Here is a 16,281-nt window from a genome sequence, read left to right on the forward strand (position 1 = left end):
GGGTGGTGGTGGAGGGTTGTTTTTCAGACTGGAGGCCTGTGACCAGTGGAGTGCCACAAGGATCGGTGCTGGGTCCTCTACTTTTTGTCATTTATATAAATGATTTGGATGTGAGCATAAGAGGTACAGTTAGTAAGTTTGCAGATGACACAAAAATTGGAGGAGTAGTGGACAGCGAAGAGGGTTACCTCAGATTACAACAGGATCTGATGTGCCAATGGGCTGAGAAGTGGCAGATGAAGTTTAATTTTGATAAATGCGAGGTGCTGCATTTTGGGAAGGCAAATCTTAGCAGGACTTATACAGTTAATGAGGGTGGCATGGTGGCTCAGTGGTTAGCACTGCTGCCTCACAGCACCGGGAGCAGGACTGATACCTGCCTTGGGTAACTGTCTGTTTGGTGTTTGCACATTCTCCTCGTGTCTGCTCCGGTTTCCTCCCACAATCCAAAGATGTGCAGGTCAGGTGAAGTGGCCATGCTAAATTGCCCATAGTGCTAGGCGCATTAGTCAGGGGTAAATATAGAGTAGGAGAATGGGTCTGGGTGGGTTACTCTTTGGAGATCGGTGTGACCTGTTTCGATACTGTAGGGCGTCTAATCTAATCTTTATGGTAAGGTCCTCGGGAGTGTTGCTGAACAAAGAGACCTTGGAGTGCAGGTTTATAGCTCTTTGAAAGTGGACTCGCAGGTAGATAGGATAGTGAAGAAGGCGTTTGAAATGCTTTCCTTTATTGGTCATAGTATTGAGTACAGGCATTGGGAAGTCATGTTGCGGCTGTACAGGACATTGGTTAGGCCACTAATGGAATATTGCGTGCAATTCTAGTCTACTTCCTATCGGAAAGATGTTGTGAAACTTGAAAAGGTTCAGAAAAGATTTATAAGGATGTTGCAGGGTTAGAGGATTTGAGCTTTAGTGAGAGCTATAGGGGCTGTATTCCCTGGAGCGTCGGAGGCGGAGGAGTGACCTTATAAAGGTTTATAAAATCATGAGGGGCATGGATAGGGTAAATATACAAAGTATTTTCCCTGGGGTGAGGGAGTCCCGAAATAGAGGGCATAGGTTTAAGATGAGAGGGGAAAGATATAAAAAAGACCTATGGGGCAATTCTTTCACACAGAGGGTGGTACTTGGAATGAGCTGGAGGAAGTGGTGGAGGCTGGTAAAATTGCAACATTCAAAAGGCATTTGGATGGGTATATGAATAGGAAGGGTTTGGACGGATATGGGCCGAGTACTGGCAGCTGGGACTAGATTGGGTTGGGAGATTTGGTCGGTATGGACGAGTTGGACCGAAGGGTTTGTTTCCATGTTGTACATCTTTATGACTCGGTGACTCTATGCTAAATGTGAGGTAATGTAAAAGCTTTGATCAGATTTCTTGAGTTGTTTTATTTCACTCTCAAGTGTACAGGAGTGAGAGACACATTGAATGAGTTACATTTTTTGCAACTTCATAATATTCCCCGAAGTCTGTCCATTACAGGTACCGGGTGAATTGGCATTGAGGGTCTAAAAGAGGGTGGGTATTGGAGCATGGAGGTACGAGGAGTCAAGGGGATTGGTCGGAGGATGAGTTGGCATTGGGTTAGCATGCAAGGTATGAGCACTCTCAGGGTGTGGGTGAGTGGCTGAGTGAGTGAGAGTGCGAAAGGACCTACAACGTGTGAAACACTGGGATGACGTCCTGGGGAATGAGGGGGTTAGTCCCTAAACACTTGCTTTTCCCGAGTAGCAGAGCTCTGCTTCTGGAGTCAGTGTGCCCAATTGCATCCATTCAAATGACCTGCCTCGGTAACTATAATCTGGTCTATGTCTCAGTTTAGAAATCCAGGTACATGCTGTACAGGTGTTTCCCCCCTCCTCTGCACCCCCCCCCCCCAACCAGCCATGGGTGATAAGTTCCAAGACCTACCACGGATGCCCAAAACCACGGATAGTAGCGACCCCTATCATTTAAATGGGAAACATACCTCCACCGCAGCCCCCTGGAATTATCTCTGGAATGTTCCATGTAATAGTTTCAGACTGTGGCAACCTGCAGATAACTGAAACCGCAGAAACCGAATTCGAGGATACGGGGGTTCTACTGTATTTCAAAAGCAGGTACATGGACATTAAGCGAGAATGAGATTTAAAAGTGGTACTTGCTCTGCACTAAATGATAACAGCTAGCCAATGCAGTAGCACACTCTTCTGGTCATTTGTGCATGTACGTGTTTATTTTTAAAAATTCTAAATCAACCTGTTGAGAGACAGTACTACACATCTCAAATCCTCTGGCTCAGAAGTAGGGACACTATCACTGCACCACAAGACCTGCTCTATGTGTGCATTTAAAGAGATGTTTGTAATCAACCAATCCAGAGATGTGTCCTAACAGTTGGGACTTGAACCCAGGCACCCTGGCTCAGAGAGAGGGGACACTACCACGGCACCTAAAGTGCCCCTCTATGCATGCATTTGAATTCAAACTGGCATAAACCAGTTTAGATGGGCTCTTAACCTTTCCATTTGCACCCTGTCTTTTCTCTGTTATATAAAGATAATAATCAATGTCAGGGCTTATGGCATGTAGAAAGAAACAGTCAAGCATCTTTGGGACTGCAGACCAGAAAATAGAGCACTGCAAACAGCGGACCAGGTCTAACACCTAACAGCATTAAAAGTATACTCGTAGGCATTAGATTTTACTTCCTGCAAGAGCTTCCAACCCCATTACATACTTTCTGATTAACCTGTTCAGTGATGTGATGTCACACCTTTGGAGCAGGTGGGGCTTGAACCAGGCCTAGTGGCTCAAAGGTAGGGACACTCCACCTCCACCAAACCGACAATCACATTAAAAACTGTACAACACAGCCGTCAACGTTGGAATTCTGACACAGCTCAGGCTCCTTAAAAAGAAAGAAACAAAAGAACAGTGAACGCTGGAAATCTAGAGCAAAAACAGAAATTGCTGGAAGATCTCAGCAGATCTGGCAGCATCTGTGGAGAGTTAACGTTTCGGTCTGTTATAGAGTCATAGAGATGTACAGCACGGAAACAGACCCTTCGGTCCAACCCGTCCATGCTGACCAGGTATCCCAATCCAATCTAGTCCGACCTGCCAGCACTTGGTCCATATCCCTCCAAATCCTTCCCATTCATATACCCATCCAAATACCTTTTAAATGTTGCAACTGCACCAGCCTCCACCACCTCCTCCGGCAGCTCACTCCACACCCGTACCACCCTCCACGCGAAAAAGCTGCCCCCCAGGTCTCCTCCATATCTTTCCCCTCTCACCCTAAACCTATGCCCTCTAGTTCTGGACTCACCGACCCCAGGGAAGAGACTTTGTCTATTTACCCTATCTATGCTCCTCATGATTTTATAAACCTCTGTAAGATCACTCCTCAGCCTCTGACGCTCCAAGGAAAACAGCCCCAGCCTGTTCAGCATCTCCCTGTAGCTCAAATCCTCCAACCCTGGCAACATCCTGTTAAAATGTTAACTCTGATTTCTCTCCACAGATGCTGCCAGGCCTGCCTGAGATCTTCCAGCAATTTGGGTTTCAGTTGTCCAAGGAGAAGACAGATTGCTGCTGCGTTGGAAATTGGGCCATGCTTTATCCACCATCTAAAGAGCTTCTCTGGCAAATGTTGTGAAACTTGGAAGGGTACAAAAAAGATTTACAAGCATGTTGTTGGTGTTGGAGGGTTTGAGCAATTGGGAGAGGCTGAATAGGCTGTGGCTACTTTCCCTGGGGCATCAGAAGCTGAGGGGTGATCTCATAGAGGTTTATAAAATCATGAGGGGCATGGATAATGTAAATAGCCAAGGTCTTTTCTCTATGGTTGAGGATTTGAAACCTAGAGGGCACAGGTTTAAGGTGAGAGGAGAAGGATTTAAAAAGGGACCTAAAGGGCACCTTTTTCCACACAGAGGGTGGTGTATGTATGGAACGAGCTGCCAGACAAAGTGGTGGAAGTGGATACAATTACAATACTTAAAAGGTATCTGGATGGGTATATGAATAGCAAGGGTAGAGGGATTTGGGCCAAGTGCTGGCAAGTGGGACTAGATTAATTTAGGATATCTGGACGGCACAGATGAGTTGGACTGAAGGGTCAGTTTCAATAGAGAATAGGTGGAGTAGGCCATTCGACCCTTCGAGCCAGCACCACCATTCATTATGATCATGGCTAATCATCCACAATCAGTATCCTGTTCCTGCCTTATCTCCATAACCCTTGATTCCACTATCTTTAAGAACTCTATCCATCTCTTTCTTGAAGGTATCCAGAGACTTGGCCTCCACTGCCTTCTGGGGCAGAGCATTCCATATATTCACCACTCCTCAACTCTGTTCTAAATGGCCTCCCCCTTATTTTTCCAACCTGTACATCTCTATGACACTATGATTCTATAACTGGAAGGAAAAGGGACACTAGAACCAATCAAAATGAAGAGTGAAGGGAGAGGGGATAACCTCAAATAATGGTCAACAGCAACAAAATAATGCCAAACAGTATCCAATCGGGCCTTAGTTAATGTAAGGGCCTCTGGACAGATTTCACAGAAGATCTAGAAAATACTGCACAAAATTAACTGAAATGCAAATCTCGTCAAGTGACAGCAGGTGTAGATAGAAAAGTGAGAGTAAAATTCACTGCGTGAAACAGCAGTATAACAGATACCAGCAGGAGCCTCACCCACCGCAGCTCAGAGAAAACGTCACCACAAGAACAAAAGGGCACTTATCAGACACTCCGATGCAGGAAGTACTGCTGCTTTAAAAAACAATTAGTTGCATTCACATAGCATCTTTGATGTAACAAACTATTCCAGGAAACTTCAGAAGATCATAAATAGATTGTCCTTTTTTTTAAATTAATACTTAAAGATGGAAACATTAGGACTGGTGACAAAAGATTACGTCAAAGAGATGGGTTTTTTTAAAAAGAGATTAGAGTCCCTACAGGCCCTTCAGCCCAACAAATCCACACCAACCGTCTGAACAGCAACCCACCCAGACCCATTCCCCTACCCCATATTTACCTCTGACTAATGCACCTGACACTATGGCCAATTTAGCATGGCTAATTCACCTAGCCTGCACATCTTCGGATTGTGGGATGAAACCGGAGCACCTGGAAGAAACCCATGCAGACACGGGGAGAATGTGCAAAGTCCACATGGACGATCACCCAAGGCTGGAATCGAACCCTTGCCCACCCCTACACACATCCNCAAATGCACCCCAACCCCTCACTCACTCCGCCCACACCCTGGCCTGCCACACCCCACTCACACCCCATCTAATGCCCCACCCCCTACCCACATCTGCACAAACAGCTCTGGGGCGAGATGGTTCTGTTCAGCTAGGGCAATCTCCCAACCTCCCTCATTCCCATCCAACTAGGGGCTATCGATCCTGTCCCATGTCTCTGGTGAGAGGACACTTAAGCAGGATCAGCAGGTTTAGTTATTGCAACGCTTCAAATTTGAGCCCAATTCTGTCAACTCTTGTGACCAATGACCAGTTAAAACACTTAGGAATCCCTTTAACCCCTTGTCTCTCTGGTTATGTGTTCATGCATTAATATGTAACTCATTCACCTCATTACAGAAAAGCTATTGCTGCACGGGAGAGAGCACAGTGAAGGTTCCTGGAATGATAAAGTATAGCTCTGGGGAAAGTTTGGATAGGCCAAATTGTTCTATTTGCAACGGAGGAGGCTGAGACAGAGATTTAGAAAGATTAGAGAGAAAATGAGGAAAAATCTTTGCACCCAGACGGAATTAGAGATCTGGAGCTCACTGTGTGAAAAGAAAGTTGAAAGGGAAACCCTCAGCTGATTTAACAAGTGTCTGAGTGAGCACCAAGTGCTGTAACCTGGAGGACTATGCACCAAGTGCAGGAAAATAGGATGTGGCTAGTTGGTTCATTTTTCAGCCAGCACAGAGACAAAGGGCTGAGTGGCCTCATATTTTTAAAACCATGAACATTCTGTAGTATGATAGCGACACAGATTGGTTCTGGCTCAGTCAGGGAGCCAGGCCTTTTTAAAGCCAATGTATTTCTCTATTTGCAGCTTTTCTGTAATGTTTCTGTAACTGCTCCACTCAGAAATGGATAAATGGCTAAAGCCGCCTTCACCACAAGAGGAGATGACTTGGGAAGGATGCCAAGTTTGACTTTTAAGAGAAAGCCAAAAAAAAAGTTTATTTATAAAGCACCTTTCATAGAGCTTTAGATAACTACTCCTTTCAAATATAGACGTTATTGAAATTGTGGCAGCTGATGTACGCACAACAAACTCCTACAAATAACAATGCAAGGATAAAAAATACTGTCTTCATGACATGGACCAATAAATAAATTGCTTTTATTCATTCAAGGGATGTGGATGTCACTGGCTGGGCCAGCATTTCTCTATCTGTCCTTGAGATGGCGCTTGTGAGCTTTTTTCTTGAACCAGTGCAGTCCGTAGGGAGACCCACAATGCCCTGAGGGAGAGAATTCCAGGAATCTGACCAAGCGACACTGCAATAGATTTCCAAGTCAGGGTGGTGAACGTCTTGGATGGAAACTTGCAGGTGGTGGCATTCCAATGCATCTACTGCCCTTGGCCTTCCAGATGGTAGTGGTCATGAGTTGGAAGGTGCTGTCTGAGGAGCCTTGGTGAATTTCCCCAGTGCGTCTTGTCGATGGTGTGCACTGCTTCTACCATTATTACCACAAATTCAAAAACAGTTTATCTGACTTGAACAGAAAGGCTAAACAGACTATCACCTCACTTCAAAAATCCCCGAGTGTCATCAAACCTAATAGATGTGATCAATTGTATCAAGGTATAATTGGACTATGGAGTATTGTGTGCAGTTCTGGTCGCCACATTACAAGAAAGATGTGGAGGCTTTGAACAGGGTGTAGAAGAGGTTTACCAGGATGTTGCCTGGATTAGTGGTTCAACTGTATGGACAGGTTGGACAAATTGGGATCATTTTCGCATTGGAGTTGAGGGCAACCTGACAGAAGTATATAAAATTATGACAAATAGCAATAGAATGGTTTGTCAGAGTCTTTTTCCCCACAGTGGAAATCTCAAATACTAGATGGTTTAGGTTTAAGGTGAGAGAGGGAAAAGTTAAAAAGAGAGATGCAAGACAAGCTTTTATGCAGGTGCCTGGAACATGCTGCCAGGGGAGGTGGTAGAAGCAGATTCTATAGCAACACTTAAGAGCCATTTAGACAGACATGTGAATAGAGGGGATGTGGACCATAGGCAGACAGATAGGATTAGTTTAGATTAACATCGTGATCAGCACAGACCTGGTGAGCTGAAGGGCCTGTTCCCATGCTGTACATTTCACTGTCTTAATGTTCTAACTTTCCAGATGCTTAAAATAGTGACAAATATGTCTCCACTGACTAGTGTTGAACATTACATTATCTGGGATATTTAACAGATCTATGCAAACCCAGTCTAGTTTAGATTAGATTGTGGAAACAGGCCCTTCGGCCCAACAAGTCCACACCGACCCTCCGAACAGGAACCCACCCGCCCTCTGACTAATGCAACTAACAACTATGGACAATTTAACATGGACAATTCACCGAACCTGCACATCTGTGGAATGTGGGAGGAAACCGGAGCACCCGGAGGAAACCCACGCACACACGGGGAGAATATGCTAACTCCGCACAGACAGTCGCCCAAGGGCTAGAATCGAACCTGGGACCCTGACGCTGTGAGGCAGCGCGAACCACTGAGCCACTGTGCCGCCCGGATTTCCAAACTTTTATTGAAATACTCAAGGAGTTTATAATAATAGATTATGTAAACTCCTTGGAAGGTTTACTAAATACAATCATCACATTTTCCAAAATTATAAGAATCAAACCTGCTATATATTAATGTAAGCAGAAACATATCTCCAGGTATCCAGTAAGAGTAAAGGTAACCATCAGATTAAATAGCCTATTTCACCAAAGTATTCTCACAGACAGCAAACTAGGAATTTAAAAGCGCATATTGTCCTTTCAATATACTAGTTTATACAGAATAAATAAAGATTGGGACATAAATATGGGATTCCGGTCAAAATAATATAGCCAAACTATTTTTAAAGCAAAAGAAGATTAAACATCTTTTATCATCTTGGAAAAATTCAATATTTCACAAGCATAAAATTAGTGAGTTGAGAAGATTTGTAGCTCAGGTTGAGGTTTTCGATGTAGGTTTGCTCACTGAGCTGGAAGGTTCGTTTCCAGACGTTTTGTCACCTTGCTAGGTAACATCTTCAGTGGGCCTCAGGCAAAGCACTGCTGTTAATTCCTGCTTTTTATTTACATAAATAGAAAGCAGGAATTATCAGCAGTACTCTTCCTGAGGCCCACTGAAGAGGTTACCTAGCAGGGTGACAAAACGACTGGAAATGAACCTCCCAGTTCAGAGAGTAAACCTACATCCATAAAGTCAGTTTATTCATTTAGAGAAGCTATTTAAAATTAGTAAATTACTCCCGTGTTGAAAGCTCTATAATACCTCATTCACCTCATTCAACAAGGAGCTTTCAAGAATAATTTACAGCAAAGGGTAAAGTGCATGCTCTCATCAGTTCAGGGATTTCTGGTTAACTACAAACTTCAGGGATGTTAACAGTGTGCCCAAAAGGGAAACTTAGAAACAGCAACTACTTGATTTCTGCATCTTTTAATAACTGCATGTGAACAGACTCCAGACCTCAGTTTCAAAAGAGATGGTGGAATGTTGACAGTTTTGCTGTCATTACTGCCACAAAATTCAAGACCGCTGTTTCACATAGACAGTTACTAAAAGATGCAATGCCTTGTCACAATTACAGAATCTAAAGGGAATCAACACAAATCTATTTCGTATAAGAAAGCGTTCCAAACTGTTTCATAAAACCAAAATAAGATACCAAGCAAGATCAGCAGGTATTAGGTCATATGGCTAAAAAGAGAGAGGTTTTAAGACTGCCATCAAGGAGAGAAACAATGCAAAGAGGGACAAAGGTGTAAGCAAAGAATTCCAAAGCTTAGTTTGAAGACTTGACCATGATTAGCAGAATGTCTGAAATCGAGGATGTTCCCAAAAGCCAGAATTAGAAAAGGACATATATCTTTGAGGATTGTAGGACTTGAGGAGATTACAGAGACAGGGAGGGACAACAGCATGAGGGATTTGGAAACGAGGATGACAATTTTTAAAAGTCAAGCCGTAATTTGACCAATCTAGTACGAAGTAGGTCAGCAAGTAAGGCGGTTGATGACTGAACAGCACTTGCTGCAAGTTAAAGCATACATAGTAGATTTTTGAATGATCTCAATGTTATACAGGATGGAATAGGGGAATGGGAGTACAGGGAATGCAGTTACAAGGCACATTTCATCAGTGCAAATTTGCTGTAACGCGATTGACGCTGTTCCTACAGCAGAAACCTTTAAAACGTGTGTTGGCTGTAACATGCTTACAGCACTAACACATTAAGCACAGGTTTCAAAGCTCAGTTTTTCTATAACAAGAGGTCGCGCATGAACGTAATCATCATGCTATGGAAGAACGACCGTATCATAGAATCCTTACAGTTTGAAAACAGGCCCTTCGGCCCAACAAATTCATACCAACCCTCCGAAAAGTAACCCACTCAGACCCATTCCCCTACCCTATTATCCTACATTTACCCCTGAACAAAGCACCTAACCTACACATCGCTGATTACTATGGAAAATTTAGCATGGTCAATTTACCTAACCTGCACATCTTTGGACTGTGGGAGGAAACTAGTGCACCCAGCAGAAACCCACGCAGATACGGGGAGAATGTGCAAACTCCACATGGACAGTTGCCCCTGGCGCTATGAGACAGCAGTGCTAACCACTGAGCCACCGTGCCATATTTCTGTTCTAGCTCTGTTATTGTAATTCAATGGAACTCAACACAAGCTGGAGAAACAACGCATTAAATTTTCACTTAGGCATCTTGCAGCTCTAAGACTCCATATGTTGTTCCACAACCTCTGAAGATGACCTCTCTCCTCCACTTTTCTTACATCCAATCCCTCATCCCCAGACAGCCGTGTTTGTCTCTCCTTGCCTTTGCTTTCAGTAGAGTGGACCCATTTTCTCCTTTTCATACTTATCATTTACACCCATTTTACATCTCTAACCCTCCTTTACCATCATTAACACTCCATTTATATCTTACTCTGGGCATCCTCAGCATCTGTTCAACTCGCTCCTTCTTCCCCCTCTGCCTACAGGATGAAAACCACCACTTATCAGCCCCCTTCAGTTCTGAAAGTTTGAGTTCCTATTGGACACAAAACGTTAATTATGTTTCTCACTCCACGGATGCTGCCAGACCTGCTGAGTTTCCCCAGCACTTTCTGCTTTAATTTCACATGTCCAGCATCTGCAGTATTCCATTATATTATTGGAATAGTAACATCTAGCATCAGATTAATGCTTGAAAAGGAAGAAAAAAAAATGTGGAAAAAAAAGCACGTGGTGAGGGCTGGGAAGTGAGATTAAACAGCATTAAATGTACAGATGTGGCAATATCATGTGGAAATTCTGATTTGCTTGCAAAAGTCTACCTAATGAAAATCCTGACTGCAGATAATCCATGGCTGTGCACTTATTATAATTCCTATCTTACTCACCTCCAGTGTTTCAGGTTGCGATAGCAGAACAGCAGCAACTAAAGCTCCCCCAGAGGCTCCTGTGTAGTTCTGTATTTTACTGAGTAACTTGTTCCCATGTCTGTGAAGAGCAACTGCTGCTCCCAAGTGGTAAATTCCCAAAAATCCACAGGCACTAAAAGTCAGGTTCAGGGGACACATAGTTAACTGTGTGAATGGAAAGAAAAAACAAGATAAAAATCATACAAAGGAAGCCCCCACCTCGGGCCACGTTCCAGCGACAAGCTGCCGTTAAACAACAATTAAACTGCAGATGCTGGAAATCTGGAACAGAAACAGAAATAGCTGGAGAAACTCAGCAGGTCTGAGAGAAAGCAGAGTCGCTGCGAAGGAAGGGTCACCCCGGGATACGAAAGACGAACTCTGCTTTCTTTCTGCAGATGCTGCCAGACGTGCTGAGTTTCTCCAACTTGTTCTGTTATTTGTTGCCAGGAAACAACTCTCAGCATTGGTGAGACTTACTGTGTAATGCAGCGCAGGCTGGTGGCCTCTCTGTGGTCCTTCCAATGTTGTTTTTCTCAGTGAATACTAGTTGTACCAACAACAGGAGGTCTTGAGCATCGAATTTAGCTCCAAGAGCCTGCTAGAACCATTGGCAAATGCAGGTTCAATGACACTGTGGAAGGTTATGGAACCTTGAATCATAGAAGGTAGCTATTCAGATGCTCATTAGTTTCACTCCCCTGCTCTTTCTCCCACAGCACTGCAATTTATTCCTTTTTTTAGTATTTTTCATTTCCTCATTGAAACGTATTACTGATTATGTCAGGCAATGCATTCCACGTGGCAACAACTCAATGCGATGAACTGTCTGTGGACAAAGTGACTGTAAACAGATCCAGGCAGTAGATGGTTGAAAGGGCTGCTCATTGCAATTGCCTATGTCTCTTCTACGGGTGCCCTTGGGGAGGAAGTCAGTACATTTGAGATTCTTGAGTGGTCAGTGGGTGCCTCAGGAGTTGCAGTGCAACACTAGCCCTGGAAATGACACTGACTTATGTTGAAGCTTTTGTTATAGCAGCAGCGGCTTTCAAGAGACAGGTCATTAATTAATTAGTTCTTCTCATTTACTCAGAAAAGGGTGTGAAAAGAAACTCCCCAATCCAGTTATTTTGCCAATTATTTTAAATGCATTTAGCTCTGGTCTCCCTGTTTTTAGGAAAGATGTTGGGAGACAGTAAGGACTGCAGATGCTGGAAGTCAGAGTCAGTAGATGTGTGAGCTGGAAAAGCACAGCATCCGAGGAGCAGGAAAGTCAACGCTTCGGGCCGAAACCCATTGTCAGGACTTCCAGCTTCACACCTATTGACATCGGAAAGATGTTGTTAACCTCGAAGGGGTTCAGAAAAGATCTACAAGGATGCAGCTGGGGTTGGAGAGCTTGACCTTTAGGGAGAGGCTGCGGCTGTTTTCCCTTGAGTGTCTAAGACTGAAGGGTGACCTTACAGAGGTTTATAAAGTCATGAGGGACATGGATAGGATGAATAGTCAAGATGTTTTCCCCAAGGTAGGTGAATCCAAAACTAGAGGCCACAGGTTTAGGGTGAGAGGAGCAAGATTTAAAAAGGATATAAGGGACAACTTTTTCACGCAGAGGGTGGTACGTGTATGTAATGAGTTGTCACAAGAAGTGGTGGAGGCTGGTGCAATTACAAAATTTAAAAGGCATCTGGATGGGTTCAAGAATAGGAAAGGTTTAAGAGGCATGTGGGCCAAGTGCTGGCAAATGTGCTGGACTTGATTAATTTAGAATATCTGGTCAGCATAGATGGGTTGAGCCGAAAGGTCTTATTTCGTGAGCTGTACATCTTGATGTCCCCAAGTCCTATGATTGGTGACGTTTGTCAACGGAAACAGTTTCTCCCTACATATCATGAAACCCCAGGTTATCTTTGAAGCTTTCCATTAAATTGACTCAGAATTCACCGGATTCCAAGGAGAACAATCCCAACTTTTCTGGTCTATCCTTATAACCACCCCAGAGACAGTCAGGTCAAACCTTGACATTTTACCAAAGCCATGGCACCCAGAATTGGCCACAATTGGACACTGGTACTTACCAGCAATTAGTAAAGGTCTAGCAGAATTTTCTATCTTTTGTACTCCACACTTCGATGAACTCAGCCCAGGATTGTTACTTCTTTAAACAACCTGTTGAATAGCATAATACAGAATGTTAATTAGCGTGAAGTACAGGAAACATTAAAGTTTTAATGAATACATGTACACGTTAGGCCAATGGAAAAATTAGGTGCAAAACTTAACAATGGTTCAAGGATGGGTCAAGACTTTGCAAATGACATTCAACCCAGATAAGCACAAAGGAGGACCAAGGCTGAATATACTCATATTTTACAGGGAACATTTCTGAAATCAGAAACTTGTAAAAGATCTTAGCATTACACTTCATAATTCTCTGAAGGACCATAACCCATGCTGAGAAGCAGTAATGGTTCACACATTGATACACCACCTTTCAGGACTTCAGGATGTGCCAAAGCATCTCATTGCAAATTAAGCACTTAAGTATAGTCACTGTTCTAAAGCAGGAACAGCTGCAATGGATTGCTTGTAATAACCTCCTGCAACAAGGAGATAATCACAAGGGAATGTTTTCAGTTGAAGTACACAATGGCCCAAACACTAGTTCTACTATTCTTCTTCAAACTGTGACATGGGATCTTTAACATTCCCCTATATGAGGACATGACATAGATCTCACTGCTCATTCAAAGGACTGCAGCCACGTCTAAGGGGTGATCAAGTTCCATTGACAGGGCTCCTCGATAGAGGACAAAACATATCAATGTGAAACAAAGTACAGCACATTGTCCTGATTACAGTCAGAATAATGTGTGCAGCTTTCGTTGGTATCGTGGAGGATTTGGAAAACGTTCAAAGGTGGGCTACAAGAGTAGCTCCCAAAATACAGAACCGTAGTGCGTCAGATAGATTGGAAAAAAACCTCAGGTTATTAGTTCTGAGGAATGGTCACCAGACCCAAAAGGTTAATTCTGATTTCTCTCCACAGTCCTGCTGAGCTTTTCCAGCCTTTTTTTTAATCTCAGCGTACTAATTCGTTTTTCAAGAAATCTACCACCAAAACACTCAATCACCAAACAAGTGACAAATTGACAAACACTTCTCACCAGGGGCAGTGCAACAGAAACAAGAAACAAAAAGGTGGGGGAAACAGGATAGCATTGGGAGAGCGAGATGAGACACCCCAGCGCCTGCGGTGCCCAGCTCTCTCTAAAGGCTTTGAGGGTATTGGTGGACACCCCTTACTGCTCCTCGGATGGTGCCTGAACTGCTGTGCTCTTCCAGCACCACTAATCCAGAATCTGGTTCCCAGCATCTGCAGGGAAAAGGTGAGGACTGCAGATCAGAGCTGAAAATCCTTGGATGCTGCCTGACCTGCTGCGCTTTTCCAGCAACACATTGTCATTGTTTTTACCCCTTACTCCCTCTCCAAGGATACCCAGGGGCGAACACAGCTGTGAAGGAGGGGCAGCCAGTTAGGTCTGATGACCCCTTGCACAGCCCACAGATAGGGAGGTTCTCTGACCGACCTGACACCCTCCACAGTGATGACCATCAATCACGGCGTGAGGCTGAAGTGCTACAAAAACACTTTTCAAGTAACTAAAAGGGGTATTGTGCTGGGAGAGTCCTTGAACCACCTTAACCTACGAACATAGGAGACCGTTTGTGTGCATCACCTTCCAACCCAGGTCCCCCAATCAAAGGCACACACACACATCAATGTTATTTCCTAATTAGCCTGTACCAGGATGTTATTACACACCTCTGGAGCGGGTGAGGCTCGAACCCTGGCTTCCTGGCTCAGAGGTAGGGGCACTACCATTGAGGCCCATCATGTAGTTCAATGGTCAATCGCTGTTATATTAATCAATTAACTCTCAAAGAGCGGCTCGCTTACCTGAGGCACAACATTATTCAAACCCTACTCCAATACGAGTGCAAACCTCAACGTTACAGTGTAAACTGGGCTGAAATACTGTGATGTGACCGCGGAGGCGCTATGTCAATGCAGGTGTTGCTGAAATACTGTGATGTGACCGCGCAGGCGCTATGTCAATGTGACCTGACAATTACACCTCCCAGGCTACAGGGGGTGCTGTGACCTGACAATTACACCTCCCAGGCTACAGGGGGTGCTGTGACCTGACAATTACACCTCCCAGGCTACAGGGGGTGCTGTGACCTGCAATTACACCTCCCAGGCTACAGGGGGCGCTGTGACCTGACAATTACACCTCCCAGACTACATGGGGGCACTGTGACCTGACAATTACACCTCCCAGGCTACAGGGGGTGCTGTGACCTGACAATTACACCTCCCAGGCTACAGGGGGCGCTGTGACCTGACAATTATACATCCCAGACTACAGGGGGCGCTGTGACCTGACAATTACTCCTCCCAGACTACATGGGGGCGCTGTGACCTGACAATTACACCTCCCAGGCTACAGGGGGTGCTGTGACCTGACAATTACACCTCCCAGGCTACAGGGGGCGCTGTGACATGACAATTACACCTCCCAGGCTACAGGGGGGAGCTGTGACCTGACAATTACACCTCCCAGGCTACAATGGGCGCTGTGTCCTGACAATTACACTTCCCAGGCTACAGGAGGCGCTGTGTCCTGACAATTACACCTCCCAGACTACATGGGGGCGCTGTGACCTGACAATTACACCTGCCAGACTACGGGGGGTCGCTGTGACCTGACAATTACACCTCCCAGGCTACAGGGGGCGCTGTGACCAGACAATTACACCTCCCAGGCTACAGGGGGGAGCTGTGACCTGACAATTACACTTCCCAGGCTACAAGGGGTGCTGTGTCCTGACAATTACACCTCCCAGGCTACAGGGGGCGCTGTGTCCTGACAATTACACCACCCAGGCTACAGGGGGTGCTGTGACCTGACAGTTACACCTCCCAGTCTACAGGGGGCGCTGTGACATGACAATTCCAACTTCCAGGCTACAGGGGAGCGCAGTGACCTGACAATTACACCTCCCAGACTACAGGGGGTGCTGTGACCTGACAATTACTCCTCCCAGGCTACAGGGGGCGCTGTGTCCTGACAATTACACCTCCCAGACTACAAGGGGCACTGTGGCCCAACAATCGGACCTCCCAGAGTACAGAAGGCGTTCTGTCCCAACAATTACACCTCCCAGTCAAAAGGGATGCTCTATCCTGACAATTACACTCCCAGACTACAGGTGGCAGTGTTCCCACAGTTACACTTCCCAGACACAGGGGAATGGAGAGATTAAACGCTCTGTCCCAACAATTACACCTCCTGTGCTAGAGGAGGAGCTGTGTACTAACAATTGTACTAACAAATCTCTTTATTTCAAACTGCCGCCACTGGGACATTGACTGCTTCAACCTGTCCACCCCCCATCAGCCACTCCAACCTCTCACCCTCGCAACGCACAGCCTTCCACACCCAACCTCACCATCAAACTAGCAGACAAGGTTGGGGAGGAGGGGTGGGGTTGGCAGTGGTAGTTTGGCACACTG

The 16,281-nt window shown here is 45.0% G+C and overlaps 1 protein-coding gene across 7 annotated transcripts in view; it reads right to left on the minus strand.

Annotated features, from left to right (window-relative positions):
• The window catches only part of pnpla4 (patatin-like phospholipase domain containing 4), a 49,985-nt gene extending 35,180 nt beyond the window's left edge, over positions 1-14,805 (minus strand). Inside the window, exons 1-4 of one of the 7 annotated variants that reach the window (XM_043692415.1) lie at positions 14,662-14,805; positions 12,779-12,869; positions 11,181-11,334; positions 10,680-10,865 (exon numbers count right to left, since the gene is read on the minus strand). In XM_043692415.1, the coding sequence (XP_043548350.1) occupies positions 10,680-10,859 (180 nt within the window). In that variant the 5' untranslated portion in view covers positions 10,860-10,865; positions 11,181-11,334; positions 12,779-12,869; positions 14,662-14,805. The other 6 variants (XM_043692414.1, XM_043692416.1, XM_043692417.1 and 3 more) reach the window with 6 other exon arrangements.
• Between the last annotated feature and the right edge of the window lie 1,476 nt (positions 14,806-16,281).

The sequence above is a fragment of the Chiloscyllium plagiosum genome, chromosome 6, assembly GCF_004010195.1.
Source record: "Chiloscyllium plagiosum isolate BGI_BamShark_2017 chromosome 6, ASM401019v2, whole genome shotgun sequence".
In the NCBI taxonomy this organism is placed as follows: domain Eukaryota; kingdom Metazoa; phylum Chordata; class Chondrichthyes; order Orectolobiformes; family Hemiscylliidae; genus Chiloscyllium; species Chiloscyllium plagiosum.